This window comes from Larimichthys crocea, chromosome XVI (assembly GCF_000972845.2).
Source record: "Larimichthys crocea isolate SSNF chromosome XVI, L_crocea_2.0, whole genome shotgun sequence".
Classification (NCBI taxonomy): domain Eukaryota; kingdom Metazoa; phylum Chordata; class Actinopteri; family Sciaenidae; genus Larimichthys; species Larimichthys crocea.
Genome location: NC_040026.1, coordinates 18,148,265 through 18,165,797, shown reverse-complemented (window position 1 = coordinate 18,165,797; position 17,533 = coordinate 18,148,265). Strand labels below are relative to the sequence as shown.

Below are 17,533 nucleotides of genomic sequence, written 5' to 3'. Positions count from 1 at the left end.
GACCACTGTATTTCTATTTTGTAACATGACAATTGATAATTTTTGTTGTATGATTGGTAAAGTGTGTAAAGAGACAGTGGACCTTTCTGAACTTTAGAGAGAGCCAAGCAATCCGTTCACCACTGCTTCCCCGTCTTTGTGCTAAACTAAGATAATCACCTCTTTGCTCTTACTCTATTCCCAGTGCTCATCCATCACTTGGAAAGAAAGTGAATATGTGTATTATTTGGCATAACTATTCCTTTAACGCTCCAAGTGTCGACTTATTTCGATGAAATAAGTCCGTCATGTGCAGGGTATAGCTGGCGGTCCTCATTTCGATGCCACTTTAGATGAATTAAATGTAGGAAATCAAGAAATCATTCATGTTCGAGAATTCAGCGGCACTGCTCCTCATAAAGTGGCATCTTGGATAAGGACTCTTCAATTTCACACACACACACACTGCAAGACTGCAAGCCTCAAGGTTTCATGATGTCAACTAATCCATGTTCAGCACTCGAGCAGCAGCTAATGTGTATTGATCTTTGAGCTTTTTTTTTTTTTGACCCTCTGTGGGACATGTAGTATGATGCCCCTCATGGGAAGACTCCTGCTGTAGCAGCAGCAGCAGCAGCCCATCTGTCTCTGTCTTAAAAACCCCTCTGATCAAGAACAAACTCAAAGAGACACTCAGCCACTGGAGTACTGCATGTGTTCGACTATCTCAAAGTAACAAAAAGAGACATTTAAAGCTCTTTACTGCTTCGGTTTTGAAATATTTACAGGCAAAAATAGTTCCTACAGGGTGCTTTGAAACTGAAATGAATGCAACAGATCACATACAGGTGTATATTTAAGCTACACTTAGAAGCAGCCGACGAAATGTCAAATGCATTTAAGCCGTGTGACTGCTGTACGATGTTTGGCGCGGTTGCAAAAAGCAACGCCACGCTGTGACTCTGCATGAGGTCGTCATGATTTTGATGCTTTGAATCTTACAAAAAGCTTTCTCTTGCAGCAACAACACAGTCCATGTGACGGATATATCTCTGAGATTGCTTGAAGAGGTTTGTCCTGGATGATATCCGTCTGTTTCTTATTGTAATGTGACACACGAAGCCGCATGTAACCACATGTTTCGAAAATGTAAACACACAGTAACTGTAATCCACTTTTAGTGACATTTGTATATCCTGTTCCTTTTAACGTGTAATACTTTAAGTGATATCCTTTAGTTCTGCGCCCACCTGTTGCATCTTTTCATGTCAATTGTCACTCGTGGCACACACCGAACATGTCAAACAGACAAAAGAAGTAGCCGACGTGCAGTAGGCTTGAAGTGCTGACCCGGGGAGTGCAAATGTGATGAAATTACTGCTTTTCTGGTGAGTAGGACTGCAACTTACAATTATATTCATTATCACAATTTTCCCGAGTTAAAAGTGACATTCAAATTGCTTTTTTTTTGTCTAAAACACAAAACACAAAGATTCAGTTTACTATTATATGTGAAGAGAAAAACAGCAGAGCATCCATTTGAAAAGCTGGAACTAGACCAGACTAGTCCACTTTAACCATGGAAACCATGGGAAATGACTTCATTCACCGATTATCAAAACACTTTATTGTTTTTCGAATGATTGATTCATTCTACCGGAGAGGTGATCATCGTGTGCTCATGTGGCATCAACATTATGAATCTCTGATCGATCTAAATGTGCTTTCATCACAGTTTTCAATAAAGCAATCCCATAAATCCCAAATAATTACTGAGGATAGTCACAATAGCAACTGACATCCAACCAGACCAACAGAAAACACTTCAAAGTCCTTTACAACGGCCAGAACAAGAAGGACATTGTCATGCACAGGTGTATTAAAACATAAATTATCATTACAGCGAAAGATTTGAGGTGACTACTCTGCATAAATATGACTATATACACAAGTATATATCTAAATAAATGAAGTTTTTATTATTAAGTTATAATAATAACAATTCAAAGAAGCCAGATTCAAAATGGAGCAAATAAATGCTCAAGAATTTCAGGAACGGGACCTCGACCAACATTCCTATAAATACTAACCCTCTCATCCTCTTTGACTCTCGTATTCTGCAACCCTCCCGCCCACATCTTTTCTTTCTCCCCCTCCTTCCTACTCTCGATAGGGGTCTGATGGTGGTCTGCCATGCTGTGAAGCTTCCTCACAATGCAGCAACAGACCGAAGGCGTAAAACAGTTCAGGCTTCACGATCACGATCTTTTGTTTTGTTAAGAAATCATTTAAACGTGTCTTGTTGATGTTGTGGTCTTTGTTAGTGAAACATGTTAAGAATAAATAAATATAGACTAATATAGAGGATAGAAAAATAATTTTCATACTCAGATGTTGTTTATATCAGCAGCAAAACTCATGAATCACTAATAAATCCTGTACTTGTGGAGAAATTTCAATATATATACAAGCTCAGTAGTTAAAAATTATACAACCGTTACAGATGTCTGTACACTTTTATTCATGGCACTCTTGAATCACTGGTGCAATACAAAAAATAATAATTATTCAGCATTAAATGTGTGAAAGGAAGTGCTCATTCTACACAAATACTCAAGGTAGATTAACAGAACAATATATCCCCACATAACCGTCGGTAAGTTTTCAGTTTGGTTTATCTGGTGACTGTGAAGGCGACAGCTTCTGTATTATTTTCATGAAACCTTTCAGTGACACCACACGGTTTGTGTTGAAGCGCCTGCATTTCTTATTTTTCTGCGCTGATTGATTCAGTTTTTATTTTTAATACTTCAAACTCAAACTATTCCCGACTGTACGGTGAGTTCAGCTTAAAGGAGCACCGTCTTTTTATGAAGTTTCTTGATGAGCGACCTTTAATGAGCCCCCCACTGGGCAGGTTTCTTAATTATAAAATGAAGGGAGACGTGTTATCTAGTCTATGTTTAATATGGTAAATCTTGTTAGTGTTTTTTCTTTTTTTATTAACGCACCGGAGATATCTCCTTTTTCTCATTTTTGTCTGAACTTGTAAAAGTCATTATTTAAACATCCACTGTTGTATTTCTGGCAGTTTCTTCGGTTAGTCAAGCTCAAAGCTGTTAAGTGACTGATAAGAGACTGTCGTATCTTTCAATATTCATGACTGTGCAGAAGGAACACAAACATACCTTGAAATGTTTGCACGGAAAATCATTATTAATCGCCTCTTTTGACATTTTTTACCAACTTCCATTACAAGACAGTAATGTTCATTAATTTAAAAAATCCATGTTTGTTCTAGTCGTGCCCTTTTTTAAGAAACTATGTCTGGTTTTCATACATCCAGAGAGAAAAATGAAAAATTCAATTCCACTGATTTCTTTTTTCCAACACATGAACATATAAGTAATACCATCGACAGACATTAAGCATTACAGCTACAAACAATGCAACTGCCAACAGCAATAGAGTCCACTCAGCACAGACACACTCAGCGTGGATAATCACTCTGAGTGTATGCATAAACACTTTTTAGACACCCTGCAGAGCAGACAATGTGCTGTCGCTTTCTCCCTGCATTCAAATTTCACGTTTTGTCTGCCACGTGATTAAAAACGAGCAGATCAGATCATATGATGGATTTCTCACAAATGTTTTAATTGTTGATTCATTACTTTTTTAAAAATATATATATACATAATAGCACTGCTGAGTGACGTCTCCGTGGAACTAAAAGCCTTAAAGTTAAAGTGCCAATTGTACACATGAAGATCAATTTACAGTTGTGTAATGTTGATTTGAACTCAGGTCGCTGCAGCGAGGACTCAGCCTTTTCATGGAGCACACGCTCTTAAGCTATCCGGCTGCCCGTTGAATGCAATATTTTAATGTGAACATCTCAGATTATCATTTCTCATTATCTATTCCGCCGAGTACTTCATCTTCTGACGTGTTCATCCTGTTCTATGCTCTCTTCTATGTTAAGCATGATCCGTTTTCTGAATGGATGGATTCATGTGACGAGAAGACACTCTGCTTGTTGTCATGCCCACTCCTCTGCTTGGAAACCAAACAGCAGTCTGTGAGTGCTGCCAATCATGTCAAGAGACATAATGTGCATGTCGACAATGTGACAGATTTTCCACACCACACACACACTGCATATGTGTGTTCTTTATTATTTATAGGTTCTTTGTTGGGAATCTTCAGGGAAGGATTTTCTTGTTGTAACCATTCGTTAAACTCGTAATGAACTGTGTTTACTGAAGATCTGTCAGGTTACTCAAGTGTTTAAAGTTTTTTTAGACTAGAAAAATTCTCCGTGATGACGTAGCATGTTTCTAATTCAGTGAGCGCAGAGGGGGAGCGCTGCCAGCGAGCAGAGTTTCGCCTGAAATCAGCAGTAATCCTGCAGGATTCCTTAAAATTAATGGCAGAGGGAAGAGACTGACATCTGGGCATCTCCCCTTCACATTAAACCTCCCAGCTCCTGTTGTGATTTTATATGCTGCATGAGCAGCCTTATGTCTCTGTGTGCGGCTTTAAACCCGGAGTGTACATGAAACCTCTGATCCATACGTCTTGTTTAGTGGAAGCGAACATTTTATACGAGTGCTCCTACACTTCGTCTGCTAGAGACGAGTTTCCAAGGTGATAGAAAAGAAGAACATTGTGTACTGTATATTGCATTACAAATTGACATTTATGATCCGGTAACAATTTTTATCATTGTCAGAACATATGTTTTAGTCAAAGGCCGTCAACATGGTGTGAATTTCAGATAATAATCACTTTACAGCAGTTTTTTACCTGGAACCCATTCAGTCTTTTTTTATGATGTCTGAAAATGTAGTTATTCTTAACCAGGATCACGAAGACACGCAACACATAGTGTTGCAATCAATGACAGTATAAAGAACGGACAGAGCCAGAGAGGTCTTAAATTAGAGAGAGTGACGTCACCCATGTGATTCTGAAGCGCTGTTTTAAAGCCGACCTGAGGCGGGCTGAATGACACCTGGGTGCTCGAAATAAGCACCTACCTGTCAATCAAGCGGTCACTCCCGCATTGGATTTTTTTTTTCCAGCACCGGAGATTGCCGCTTGGTTGCAATTGAGAATTTGTGAAAAGTAGCTTGTGAGTACAGAAAGTAAAAGGAGTTGCCAAAAGTAATAAAAAAAATTATGGAGGCTCTGCTGCTTCACATAAATTTGATGCAAAAAAGGGAAAAAGAGAGCTTAGGATCACATCTACACCCACCGACTGAAAGGTATTTCTAATATTATGGCCCTCTCATGTATGTAAATAGGCAAAATATCAGAAACACCTTTCAATATAAAGCACTCCTGTTCAACAACAGCACCCACTGAGTCCTCAAAAATGAACATAAAGTGAAATTAATACCTCTCTGACAGTGTATGAGCTTCATAAAAATAGAATTTATGGCAGAGCTATTGTGTTGGATCACACTGAAGTGTATGTAATGACGGTGTATGTCCATACTGCCACAGTATCCACGTTTACATAATCAACGGTGCTCAATAACACCCAGTTTAGAATCACTTCATGTGAATATGTTTGGAGCGCGACGAGTAGTGGCGATGAAGGGCTACTTGTGCTAATCTGATCTGATTAGTCGAAAAAGGTTGAGAGCCACCGAGCCGCAGTACACGACGTCACCGTTCCAGGTGCTCGTCCTTGTAAAGTGGCAATAATTAGCCAGACATTTTTAATCAGCACTGAACAGCCCGATTCATTCACAGTTTCTTCTCTTCTGTGTTTTTTTTTGTGAACTATTGTCATCGTTGCTCGTTTGTGAATCACTTCTGCCATTTATTAAAACAAAAAAAATATATAAAGATCACACCATGAATAACGAACAGTGTATCACAGTGCCGTGGAAATAAGGTCACTACAGGAAAGCCATCTCAGTAATGGCTGAGGTGTTGGGGGTTGCATGGAGTGGTCATAGCTATATCTTGCATTATATATAAGGGATAGAGAGGGTCTTAAGTGGATGGATACACCCCCCGAGTGCCCGCTGTGTGTGTTTTTATGTCTAAACAAAGTGCACTACAAAATCAAATTACTTTTTCCAGCAGTCGCATGTAACAACAGAGACACTTTAGTTTGAAAACGCTGTCTAAAACATGAGCAGCGACAATCTAGGAATCTCTTCTGTTGAAAGGTTTTTATTTCCATGAATATGATCATCAAGCCCAAGTCCATTTCTTCAAAAAATGTCAGTGTTAACAAAGGAGCTAATGCAACCTTTCTGCTCAAGCATCAACAAAACTCTGTAACAGTCTAAATAATAGAGGGAAAACCATGTTGATTGGTGATGTGAGCAGATCTTTTGAAAAAGAGAAACACAATGCCTGATCACCTCTGACAGAACAACAGAGAGCCTGATTGAATGGGAAATACAGAAATATGGATAACTATTGGAGTTTCTATCAGTGGTGCAAGCAGCTCATGCTCTCAGGTTAAATCATATTGGATAAAATGAACTGTTAGCGTCAATAAAGGTGTATAATTAATAGAGAAAGAGCAACTGTAACTGACAGAGGAACAATAATGGACATTGTAATCCTGTCCAATTAGTGGCACCCACTCTAGATGTCAGGTTCGGTTGCTTATTGTCGGCTAAAAATCTGAAAAACTTCAAATTAAGAAAAAAAAACCCACAAAGATGCCAAATGGTTTGACAGTTTGCAAGTTTTTACATTTAAATTTTTAAAAAAATCTTCATTTTTAATTGTATCTAATTAAATTCCATCTCAGAACATGAAAGATAAAGATGCACAGACTGACTGGCAGAGTTTGAGTGACTGAATACATTTAAAACCAGATTTTCAAGAATAAATACACAAAGTCTGTCATTTGTTGACGCTAAAGCGAACTCGTGCTCAAAGCTGCATCCAAGACCGCCTGTCTCTCTCAGACAGACTTCTCAGCTCACACATGCACCAGGAGCTGAGAGACAGAACGGTCGTCCCGTTGGGAATTAAAGCGGAGACGCATCTAGGCCATTGATTTTCAATGTACCCTCGGTCGTCTAATGGGCTGCATGAGCAGAGGAGAATCAGACCAGGATGACTGGGGCACAGGCTCGCACCATGAAAACCTACCCACACTCATTTAGTCGACGTTCAGCCTGCTTTCTCCACTCAACTCCACTCTGACACTACATCTTTCTGTCTCTTTGCTGTCTCTATTTATATATTTTTCCCACTCCTCTAACCTCTCAGAGCACCTACTCATACTCGTACACACAAACATACACGCCCCTGCACATGTTTAAAAAACTGTAAACCCCCTGCTATCTGCACTCCTGTTCCAAAAAGCCTCTGAGACGCTTCGACACATCAAGCTGTTTTCTCTGCTCGGTCCTGTCACGGAGCCAGGTGCCACTCACCTCACAGATGCTCGCTGAGAGCACATCTGGGTAGTGCTTTCAAGGAGCCAACATGTAATTGGGGTCATAAAAGCTGCTCATGAATGAATGATGGATTGTTAAGGCAATCTCAGTCGCAGATTCGGTCGACCTGGGATGGATGGATGGATGCAACAGGGTCTTTAAAGGGTTTACAGCCCCGGCGATGCTTGCACAGTATGCGTCAGAAAGAGTGAGTTTGTGCCCAAGCAAGCATCTGTGTGTGTGTTTTTAAAAAGCTGTGATGCTCTTATTGACTTATCAGTATCACACAATTCAGGTTACATACTTCTGAACAGGAAGCCGCCCAGAGGACGGAGTTCAAGGCGTCAATCTTCAACGCATTCCTTCATCGCTCACCTTTCCAACGTGTGACATTACAGGTTGAGCCGGTCGTTTTTATCGACTCTTACCTCACACTTTCTCTGCCGCCGTGTTTTTTGGAGGCTTGTGTTTTTTTTGTGCGAGTGTACCCTGCAGGCGACCTTTTCCGAGCCGTGCCGAGCACTGAGGAAAACAAACTCAAACTCCGGATCTGTATTTCTTTGCAGCAGCACTCAAACACACTGGTTCTCTATGAATCCAGCCGAGGCGGCTATACTTCAAACTCTAATTTCAAAGCCCGTTAAGTGTGCTATGTTGTGGAGAAGTTTCTAATTATTCAACATAATTAGCCTCGATGTGTCGACAGTTAAAACAAGCTTAATTAAGAGTAGTTACTTTAAACTTGCAGTAACAGATTTCTGGGCTACTTGGGGGCAGCGGAAGCAACAAATTACACAGCGAACAGCTGCCTATTTACAAATCGGCAGAGAGAGCAACATTAGCATCTGTCTGGAGTCATGTTTCTGGTGAATAGAAGTCCAATATTCACTCTCCATTAGCTCTGTTCTGCTCTCTGTCAACCCCTGAGGAGATTATCTGGCTCTTTAGCTCCTAAAAGCTCCACTATGTTCAAAAAATCTACAGTTCAAATTTCCCATAACTCAACTTGTGGGTGGGATAGAAGCGACGGTGTACCCACCTACATGTCATCCTTTTAGGAATAACCTCATATTCACCACATTTTACATTCACACTCAGTACTTTTATTAAGCAACGTTAAAAAAAAGCTACCTCTGTGCTTTCATGCTCGACAACTCATTCACATGTGTATTCATAAAGTTAGAAGGTGAACCCGGGACAAAGTGTTTTAGTTTTAATGCCAAGTTTCACATTATTGCGTGATATGTAATTACTCTGGATTCTAGAAAAAGAAGTGATTTTAGGGCATATTCATCAGACGATTAATTAAGAATATAAAGGTCACCCCTGGAGTCTACATATTAATCTAATTTATGACCTTTTTACGCCTTAGATTGGCAAATTGGTTGATAATTGAGCAGATGCTTGTGAACGGCGAATTTTTTTCCCAACGGCTCTGGCTCCCAACAACCACAGAGGGCAAGAGGAAACGCAGATAATTCACACCAGGAGACCAAACGACCAGTGGTTTTTTTTAGTCACAGAGGAAATGAGAAAAAGACCGAATGAGAATTGGGGAGAGGAGAGACGTGAAGACAGATAGAGAGACGGACAAAGAAAACGCAAGGTAAGCAAATCAAGAGCAAGAGTGCTGAGAGGGCAGTGCCCCAGAACAGTGCGACTCCTGACCTTGACTTGTTGGAAACAAGAAGAAGTAAAAGAAGACTGACGAGGCGTTGGCAGCCAGAGTGGATAAAAGAAAGAATGAAATTAAAGAGAGGAAGAGGAATAAGTGCAAAGAAGGGCAAATCTAGACACGAAGTCAGCTGGGATCCGATTTTAACTTCTCCGTCTTGTTATTTTACTCATTTAGAGATATCCCTCATTGCTGTGTCATTATAATCAGCAATGCTTGCAATCTGAGACTCATTTTTTTTTCTGTTTTATGGTGTTTTATGGCTTTTTGATGACTCCACAAGAGCCGGTGCACATTAAAATATTGCAGAAGGTTCTTGCAAAAGATCATTTTACTTATGAGCACAAATGATTTCAGTCGTTTTGAAGTGTTTCCCAGCAGGCTTTCTGTTTCAAAGAGACAACATGAGCACAGAGAAGGGGAAATGTATGTGCAAATACAAGTAAAAGTTAGGAGTGTTTGTGATCGGTCCATTTTGGGAATAACCAGCCTGGTTTGAGACCTCTGAATCACCACCGACATCATTGTTTTTTTTGTTTTTCAGTGATTCAGAAACAGCTGAGCCAATTAGTGCTTTGTAGACGAGGATGTTAGCCCAAAAAAAGCCCAAAAAGCGTAGATGTTCAGGTTGTTGTACGTCAACTTCCTAAAAAAAAACAACCTCTTAAATCAGTGAAAAGTTGAACCGCTGCTTGCTACTACAGCTTCCCTATCAACCGAGATGACAGACAGAATGAATGTAACACTTGCTGGAGAGAAAATATGCAGCCTCTGAAGTGCAGAAGCAAAATAGAAAGTGAGAAAACTTCTTTTTTGGCTTATAAATGGGCAGCATATTTGAATATCCACAGCTCTATAATTTGTCCGGGTGAGTTATAAAGAGATTCAGACTCGAGTACAGCTGTCAAATTAGCTAGAGAGACCAAACCTGTTTTTTGTACCAGGCTGTAAACATGTTCATTTCTGCTGTGAAGTTGGACATTTGAACATAGAGGCTTGTGGAAACTCAAGCCAGCCTCAAGTGGACGTTTGAGGAACTGCAGTGTCTTTGGTGTTTGCTTCACTTCGCAGCCATGGAGGATCCAACTGGCCGGGGAGTCCTCAGGAGGCAGGAGTAATTTTTAATACTGTATGCACCACTAAGGCACAATAATATAAACTGAAATATTAATGTGATGCCAGCATTATCATGTAATCTTGTCACGTTGTCTTATAGAGGGAGGTTAAAATCTGGTTTAAAGACCTCTATTGTTTCAGTTTTTGTTGTGCCTACATGACAATATTCCTATTCCTTGTGTGTAATCACAATTACCACAATTACTGACAATTAATAATTAACTAATACATAAGCAGTGGGGAAAATGAGGGTCTCAATTGCTGGAGCAAATGAGCAGCGCATTCATGGTCTCAAATTCCAGTCTCGAAGAAAAAAGATCATGTGATATGTTCAAAAGCTCCAGAACAGCTTCGAAATGGGCTTTGAGGTAAGGCTGGTCTGACAACTGCTGTTCACAAGGCCAAGAAAACACTTTGAATCTCGACGTGACACACATTGTTCCGATCTTAATCTTGACTCGGTGTCACATACTACACAGCATGAAAGACAGAGAAGGGAAAGAGATTAAGATGCCAAAAAGATTGAGCGAAGAACGGAGGCTAACAGAGATGTACACGGAATAGACCGAGGGGGGAATTTAGTTTGGCAGGGAGTCTGAAAACAAGCATGCAAGGATGCAGAGGAAAGAAGCAGGAGGCTGAAGAGGCAGTGGGTGGTGCAGCAAGATGAAGAATAAAGGAGACAGGGGGCAAGTGTTTGGTCACACAGCAAGTGCCTGATTAATTAAATCCACTGTTTGTTTCTGCACAATGAGCGGGCAGCTCGGAGGCTCGTTCTGGCACCTCGCCTAACACTGTCTCCTCTCTGTGAGGCTCGACAACACTCAGCCTGCTCCGTCTCTTCTTATCTGTTATCCACAGGAGCTCTGGCCTTATATCTTTAAATCTGCCATGAGTTCGCGCTCAGTTATCATCTATATTCGCATCCTTTGGCGCTCGGAAGTCACTCACAACAAATCTGATCTTTCTGAGGGAATTTAACACTCATCCGGTATCCAGCATTCTCAGTTAAAGTAATTTGAGTATATATGTCTAGGGGCGCCCTGGTAGAGCCATGTACAAAGGCTCAGTCCCCGAGGGTTTCGATTTCGACCTGTGGCTGCATGTCATGAAAAAAATTCAGAGTACAGTTGTCATGAACGGGGAAAATTAGCTATAGAGACCAAAACTGTTTGTTTTTTTTGTACCAGGCTATAAACATTAATATGGGGGCTTATGAAAACTGGCACACTTCTGGAGCCAGCTTCGAGTGGTCATTTGAGGAACTGCAGGTTTTGGCTTAGATCTGAAGAAGCCTCTTGGATTAGAGGTGAAACGTCTTCACGGATCTACAACTAAATCCATTTGCCCCCAGATTTAAGCCTTCTTGAAGAAAGAACACACAGTTACCTTTATTTTAAGCCCTCAAAATCAAACTGTTATGATACCGATGATTAAATACGACAGAGTTTACTATAAAGTCACGTTAAGCCACGTCCTCGCTCCCGCAGGTCACTACTGTCATGCAGACTACTACTGGCACATACGCAGACAAAGTCGATGTTAGCAAATATTTGCCCGGCTGTCTCATGCCTGAACATGCCTGTGAATACACACACGAGCAGAAACGTGCACATATGTTGTACTCAAACAAAACTAATTGCATAACAAATAGCAGTACTGCAGATACTGTTACAGCACACTTGTATGCACGCCAAGTGACTATAACCCCCCTCCTTCATCTCAGTCATTAGTAAGAAGAGGCAGGTACTAGGGGGAATTGTGTAATACTGATGTAGGTGCCAATACACCTGTCTCCTGAGACAGACCCAGAATAGCTTGCAGTGTCGCTGTGAGGCAACACACTCGTCCCCTCTCCGTGGCTTATAGAGAGCCAGTTCAGGTCAGACGTGCATCACTTTGCCTAATCTAAATGATTCAAAGTCTGTTTTTTTTTACAGAAATTCAATTAATTTATGTTTCGTTTCCTTCTTTATGCCAGCTGTACTGAGTCTGATTTTTTTAAACTCGCCTGTTCAAATTATATTAAAGGTCCAGTATGTAGAATTTAGTGGCATCAAGTTTCAGATTGCAACTAACTGAAAACTCCTCACCTCTCCCTCACGGTTAAAGCCTGAAGGAGAAACCTGATCCACGTCTTTGCAAAAATTTTTGGCTGTCCGTCCTTTTTACTGTCAGCGGTGGCGCCAAGGTCCTTTCTTGACTTTGATCTCAACAACTTTGAGTACAATTTAGCAGACTTTCTAAGTAATGGCGAATGATTATATAATACTGATAAATCACTTATTATTGCTTTATAAATCAGTTAAAATCCATTAATGAATTCAGTATTTTGGGCTGCCAGGTTGTATAACACCGCTTTGGCTGGTCTGTATCCACCCATAAACCTCTCTTTAAAGCATCCCTTATTAAAAAGTAATAGCTATTTTTCATTCACAGTACCACACAGTCAGATAGAAATTTGTTCAGTTTATTAATCGAGAAGGTTTTTGCAAAGCGAAAACATCTGGAAGCACTATGTCAAATATGTTCAGCCTCTATTGTATGCAAGGAGATGGCGTTAATATGATATAATAAAGAAATGCTTCACATAGAAAGATGAATTGAATGTTTTTTTCTTTGGCGGAGTAAATTACCGTGTAAGCCTACACTCAGTGTAATTGTTATCCAGTGAGAGAAAGGTGTATGTGCGTGAAACAACCGGCAATTTCAGAGGGTGTTGTTTAAACACAGCGGAGCGGCCTCACCCACTGCAAACCAACAACCAGCAACACCAGCCCTGAAGCAGCTGCAGCCCCTAATCTCCAGCTTGTCTAGCTGGTCTTTCTGTATGTCTGCATGGGTGGAGGCTGACGGAATGCTGTGCATTAAAGCTGCTCTCTCTCTGTGAGAACACATTTTGGGTTATGTAAGTCGAAAATGAAATGTGAAAATGCCCTCAAGGCTGACAAAGAAAGAGGGGAGAAAGCTGGCTCTGAAGAATTTGTGACTGTTTCACAAAAATTCTCAGCTGTTCGGTCTTGAAACTGCCAACTCTGCGAGCCAAAGAAAGAAAGAGTGTGATCAACATTTAATAACTTTCCATGACACTGCGGTAACATCTGCAATAGTCTGTGCAGTTGTCTGCTCGGGAGGATGAAGCGCAGAGAAAGAGAGACAGGAAAAGACTCAACTAAGTGGTCAAGAGGGCCAGCTCTGTCCTGGACTGACCCCCGAGACTCCATAAGGAATTTGAGATCCATCTACTGCTACTCCCACCATGTAAGGAGCGCTACCACAGGTCCAACAGCTGTCAGACTCTTTAACCTTCCTCTATATATTACTTATAAGTGATTTCTTATCCACCTCTTGTCTATCTTAGCTCATCCTATCAACAAAGGCGACTTGTTTTACCGGTGTAAAACCTGCCATGTTGCATTCATTAAGTCATGATGCCTAATTGCACAAAGCCATGTGTACAGCCACTTTCACAGCGGTTCATGAGTGATGATTATGCTGTGACAGCTACTTGGAGCAGGCGAGCGTTGAATGACAAGTTGTTTATCCACTCGCAGGGCTGTAATAACTCTGAAGCTACTGTTCAAAACAAACTACAAGTGTCAAATTAACTCTGAGCGTGATGACAGGACTGAAGTTATATGAACACAGGGAGACAAGTTCTGTGTCTGCTGAGGGTAAATGTACATCTGAAACAGAGTTCAAAACATACAGTAGTACTCCTGACAGATTATCCTGGCACACTTTGGCTGCTAATGTTTTTTGGCTCACAGCCTGGACGCTGGTGAACGTACAAGAAGTGATCTGTTACAGTGACTTCCTCATGATCTGATGACGCGGCACACACTTCATCACACTGGCATGATAATCTCAAAGCCAGACAAAGGATTAGAACCAAACCCACGAGCACACGCCTTACCTGAAGTGTCCCACATGTTGAGCTCGATCCTCTGTTTGTCGATCTCGAAGCTGGCTGTGTAATTCTCAAACACCGTGGGAACATAGTTCTGAAATGAGACATCATGCGTGGCTAAAATTAGATGAGAGCTCATAGGGAACTGTTGTGTACACCGTAAGGTTTGATTCAAACGGAGATAATGTAAGGTAGAAAAGAACATTTGAGTTGTTTCAGTCAGCTGTGGTGCAGATGATAGCTCTTGAACATCAGAGACATAATTTTGTCTCTGATGTGTGTATGTGGAAAGTAGATATGTGTGTGGAAAGTAGATAAGGCCAATTCAGAGCTTTGACCTCTTTCCAAAATCTGAAATTTAGGTCAACAAGATTTGATTTTCCTCAACAGTTCAAGAGTTTCCACTGAAAAACAAACTCTGCTTGCAAAGAGGATGTTTCATTTCATCACATCTGTGTTTATTTTTGTTATTTTCAAGACTAAATCTGCCAATTAAATGAAATGTGTGTAATTTAGTCACCCACTCCTTCCTGCTAGCACGAAGGAGAAACTACAGTGAACACAAAACATGAAAGCACCTATCTGGAGCCGTGTTTAGTTTGTTGTTGTGGGCTACTGAAACACGGTGCTCTCTGGAAGAGGAGCCACACCAGCTCTAGATACACAAGGTGTCTCATTCTGAGGCAATAAAAACCTGATTCTAGTTTTCAGGGGAGAAAGTTTCATTTCTGCTAAATCTTGCACACTGGACCTTTAATTTAATATTTCCTTAATGTATTCTCATCAACATACTGTAGGCACAGGCAAAACCACCACACAGATTTATGTATTTTATCCGTCCAACATCTCAATTTTTATAGTGTTTATGTGCTCACTATAAAATATTTAAGGTTTAAGTGAAACCTCATTGATAACAGATAAGTAGGTGGTATATTTGTTTTAGTTTGTTTTAATGTTTTTAAGCATCATCTATATAGAGCTTTTCTTTTTTTAATTAGTACACTATCTAGAGTTGTTAAAATAAAAAAAAAAATTTAAAAAATTAAAAAAAGATATATATATATGTATGTAGGGTGTCAATTGGCTTTAATTTCTACATGAATGTTAGCTTTCATATCATTTCTTTTTATGTTTATTATATAACGTGCCATGTATTTTATGTTTCGTGTGGATCCCAGGGAAATTAGCTGATGCCATGGTAATCAAATAATCGCAATTAAATAAACAAATAACTTCAGATTGACTTGATAATGTGTTATTAATTTAACTAGTCCAGCAGATTATTTTTGTTTTATCTTTCATTCAGAGTCTCATATGGAAACATCATTGTCTGACACAAAATCTATAAAAAATTTTAGTGTTTTAGTGTGTGAAACTGATGTTTCATTATTTACAGACCAGATTGCTCCGACACTGACGGACCGTAACAGCCGCTGACGCGCGCAAGATGCGCAAAAGCGCACGGAGCCCAGTTTTCTGTGACAACTTGGCACTGATTGTGCGCCAGTCTGAAGCCTGGAAATGTCTTTATGCAATCTAGTTTTTACGCTATAATACACGCCAAAGCTCTATGATTAAAAGGCATAACCTCTCCAGAGAAACCACCTCTGGGCAATGTTCAGTACTTCAAGAAAGGAGCATCCAAATGAATGTATATAAACACTCATCATATGCCACAGTCTAGATTATTTAAGCAGGTTTTTAAGTTTTTTTAAGTTTTACTGGAGATGTCAGACTGGATGGAGACTCCATTAAGTCTTTAGGGGGGGACTTTACGCACCTGTGCTGCAGCCATCCGTCATAATAAAGTATATAAAGTACTGTTTCTTACCTCTGGGTACGAGTCTTTGGCAAAAACGTGAAGGAGAGCCGTCTTGCCACACTGCGCATCGCCGACCACCACAATCTTACAGCGAAGTAATCCCTTGCTCTCCATCGCGTATCACTGACTGTTTCTGCGTCTCTGTCTACTTGTCATTTAGCTCCAAACTAGTTTAGTGTCGACGTGCAGCTCCAAATGTTGTAAAAATGTCACACAGATCCAAAGCGGACTCAAACTTCAGCTCCACGCAGTCTGCTGTACTTTCGACTACATGCTCTGCGCAATGCTCAGCTCCTCTGCTCCACCGGTGATATGAGGCGCACTGACTACACCTGAGAAAGAAGGAGCGTCTCTCAAACCGGCTTTCCTGTGAGATATTTCAAAATAAAAGCCTAAATAAAAGAAAAATGTATTTTTCTGGATGGATACAACAGATTTAGGGACTACATGGAGGATTAGAGGTTTGCGCATTGTCCGGCATGTTATAACAACTTTTCAACTCATATTCTAACTAATCAATAATGGCTGAGTGGCCATAATATCCAAACTATTAAAGCCAATGTGTCTGTAAAATAAGACTCATGTGCCTTCAAGCTTCAATAACACCCTCGATTGGTAGATTGAGTGGACGAATAATATTGCATATTATTATTTTTATATGTTGTGCTATTACTTTGAAGGCAAACTCTTCTTACTTCCGGTCTTTCTCTGGCTGTCTTGGTGAAATGTGAATGTTTTAATGAATAACTATTATATATATATATATTATATATAAGTTATACATATATATGTTATTATTACCCAGATATAGGAGAGAATCTGACATATTTTTAATATAATGAAACAGTTGTGAAATTACAGTGAATCTCATAATTTACAGTGATTTATTCGTGTCAGCAGTAATGTATATAATTTAAATAATTAATTATTAATTAATTATATATTATATCATTTTAATTTCTCATTAAAATACATAATATTCTTTATTATTGGCTAAAGTTACAGACTGTGCACAAAGAGAGCTCCCTGCACAGAACTGACTTCTGACAAGTCTTTTAGCGCCACCTGCTGGTAAAACTGCAATTACTTTCACCCAGGCTACATTGTGTCTCAGTTTATTTTGGTAGTACAAAATTCTCAAAGCAAAATGGTCAAATATATTTTTTTATAATGTTAAATAACAGTGTGTTTTACACTGTGTGTGGAAAATAAACAGAAATATTCAATCACAAATAGTCCTGTGTCCAAAATCTTACCAAAGTAAAAGCACAGAAGTGTGAAGAACAAAATAAACTTAAAGTATGAGAAGTAAAAGTGTTCATTATTGCAGCAGAATGGTTCCTGTTTGTGTCACTATATTAATACTAATATTATTTCATTGCACAAATAAGCAGGATCTTGATTTTGTGATGAGTTTTCCCTAAAAGGAACAGATCATCTCCTCAGTGTACACTTCATATTAACAATGCAGAAATCATCTTTTATTCACAAGTGATGGGCAGGTGGAGCCGGGGATTTCCACTTGATAAGAATCAGGCTGTCTATCTGGGTGAGTTACAAGAGCTACAAACGCTCTTTTTATGATTTGATATTACAGGTTTGAGGGAGGC

General features: G+C 39.9%; 1 protein-coding gene across 1 annotated transcript in view; it reads right to left on the bottom strand.

The window, feature by feature from the left end:
• The window catches only part of LOC104930973 (rho-related GTP-binding protein RhoN), a 30,685-nt gene extending 14,419 nt beyond the window's left edge, over positions 1–16,266 (bottom strand). The window contains exons 1-2 of the mRNA XM_019264735.2: positions 15,933–16,266; positions 14,108–14,195 (exon numbers count right to left, since the gene is read on the bottom strand). Coding sequence (XP_019120280.2) covers positions 14,108–14,195; positions 15,933–16,037 — 193 coding nt within the window. The 5' untranslated portion in view covers positions 16,038–16,266. The remainder of the gene's footprint in view (positions 1–14,107; positions 14,196–15,932) is intronic.
• Between the last annotated feature and the right edge of the window lie 1,267 nt (positions 16,267–17,533).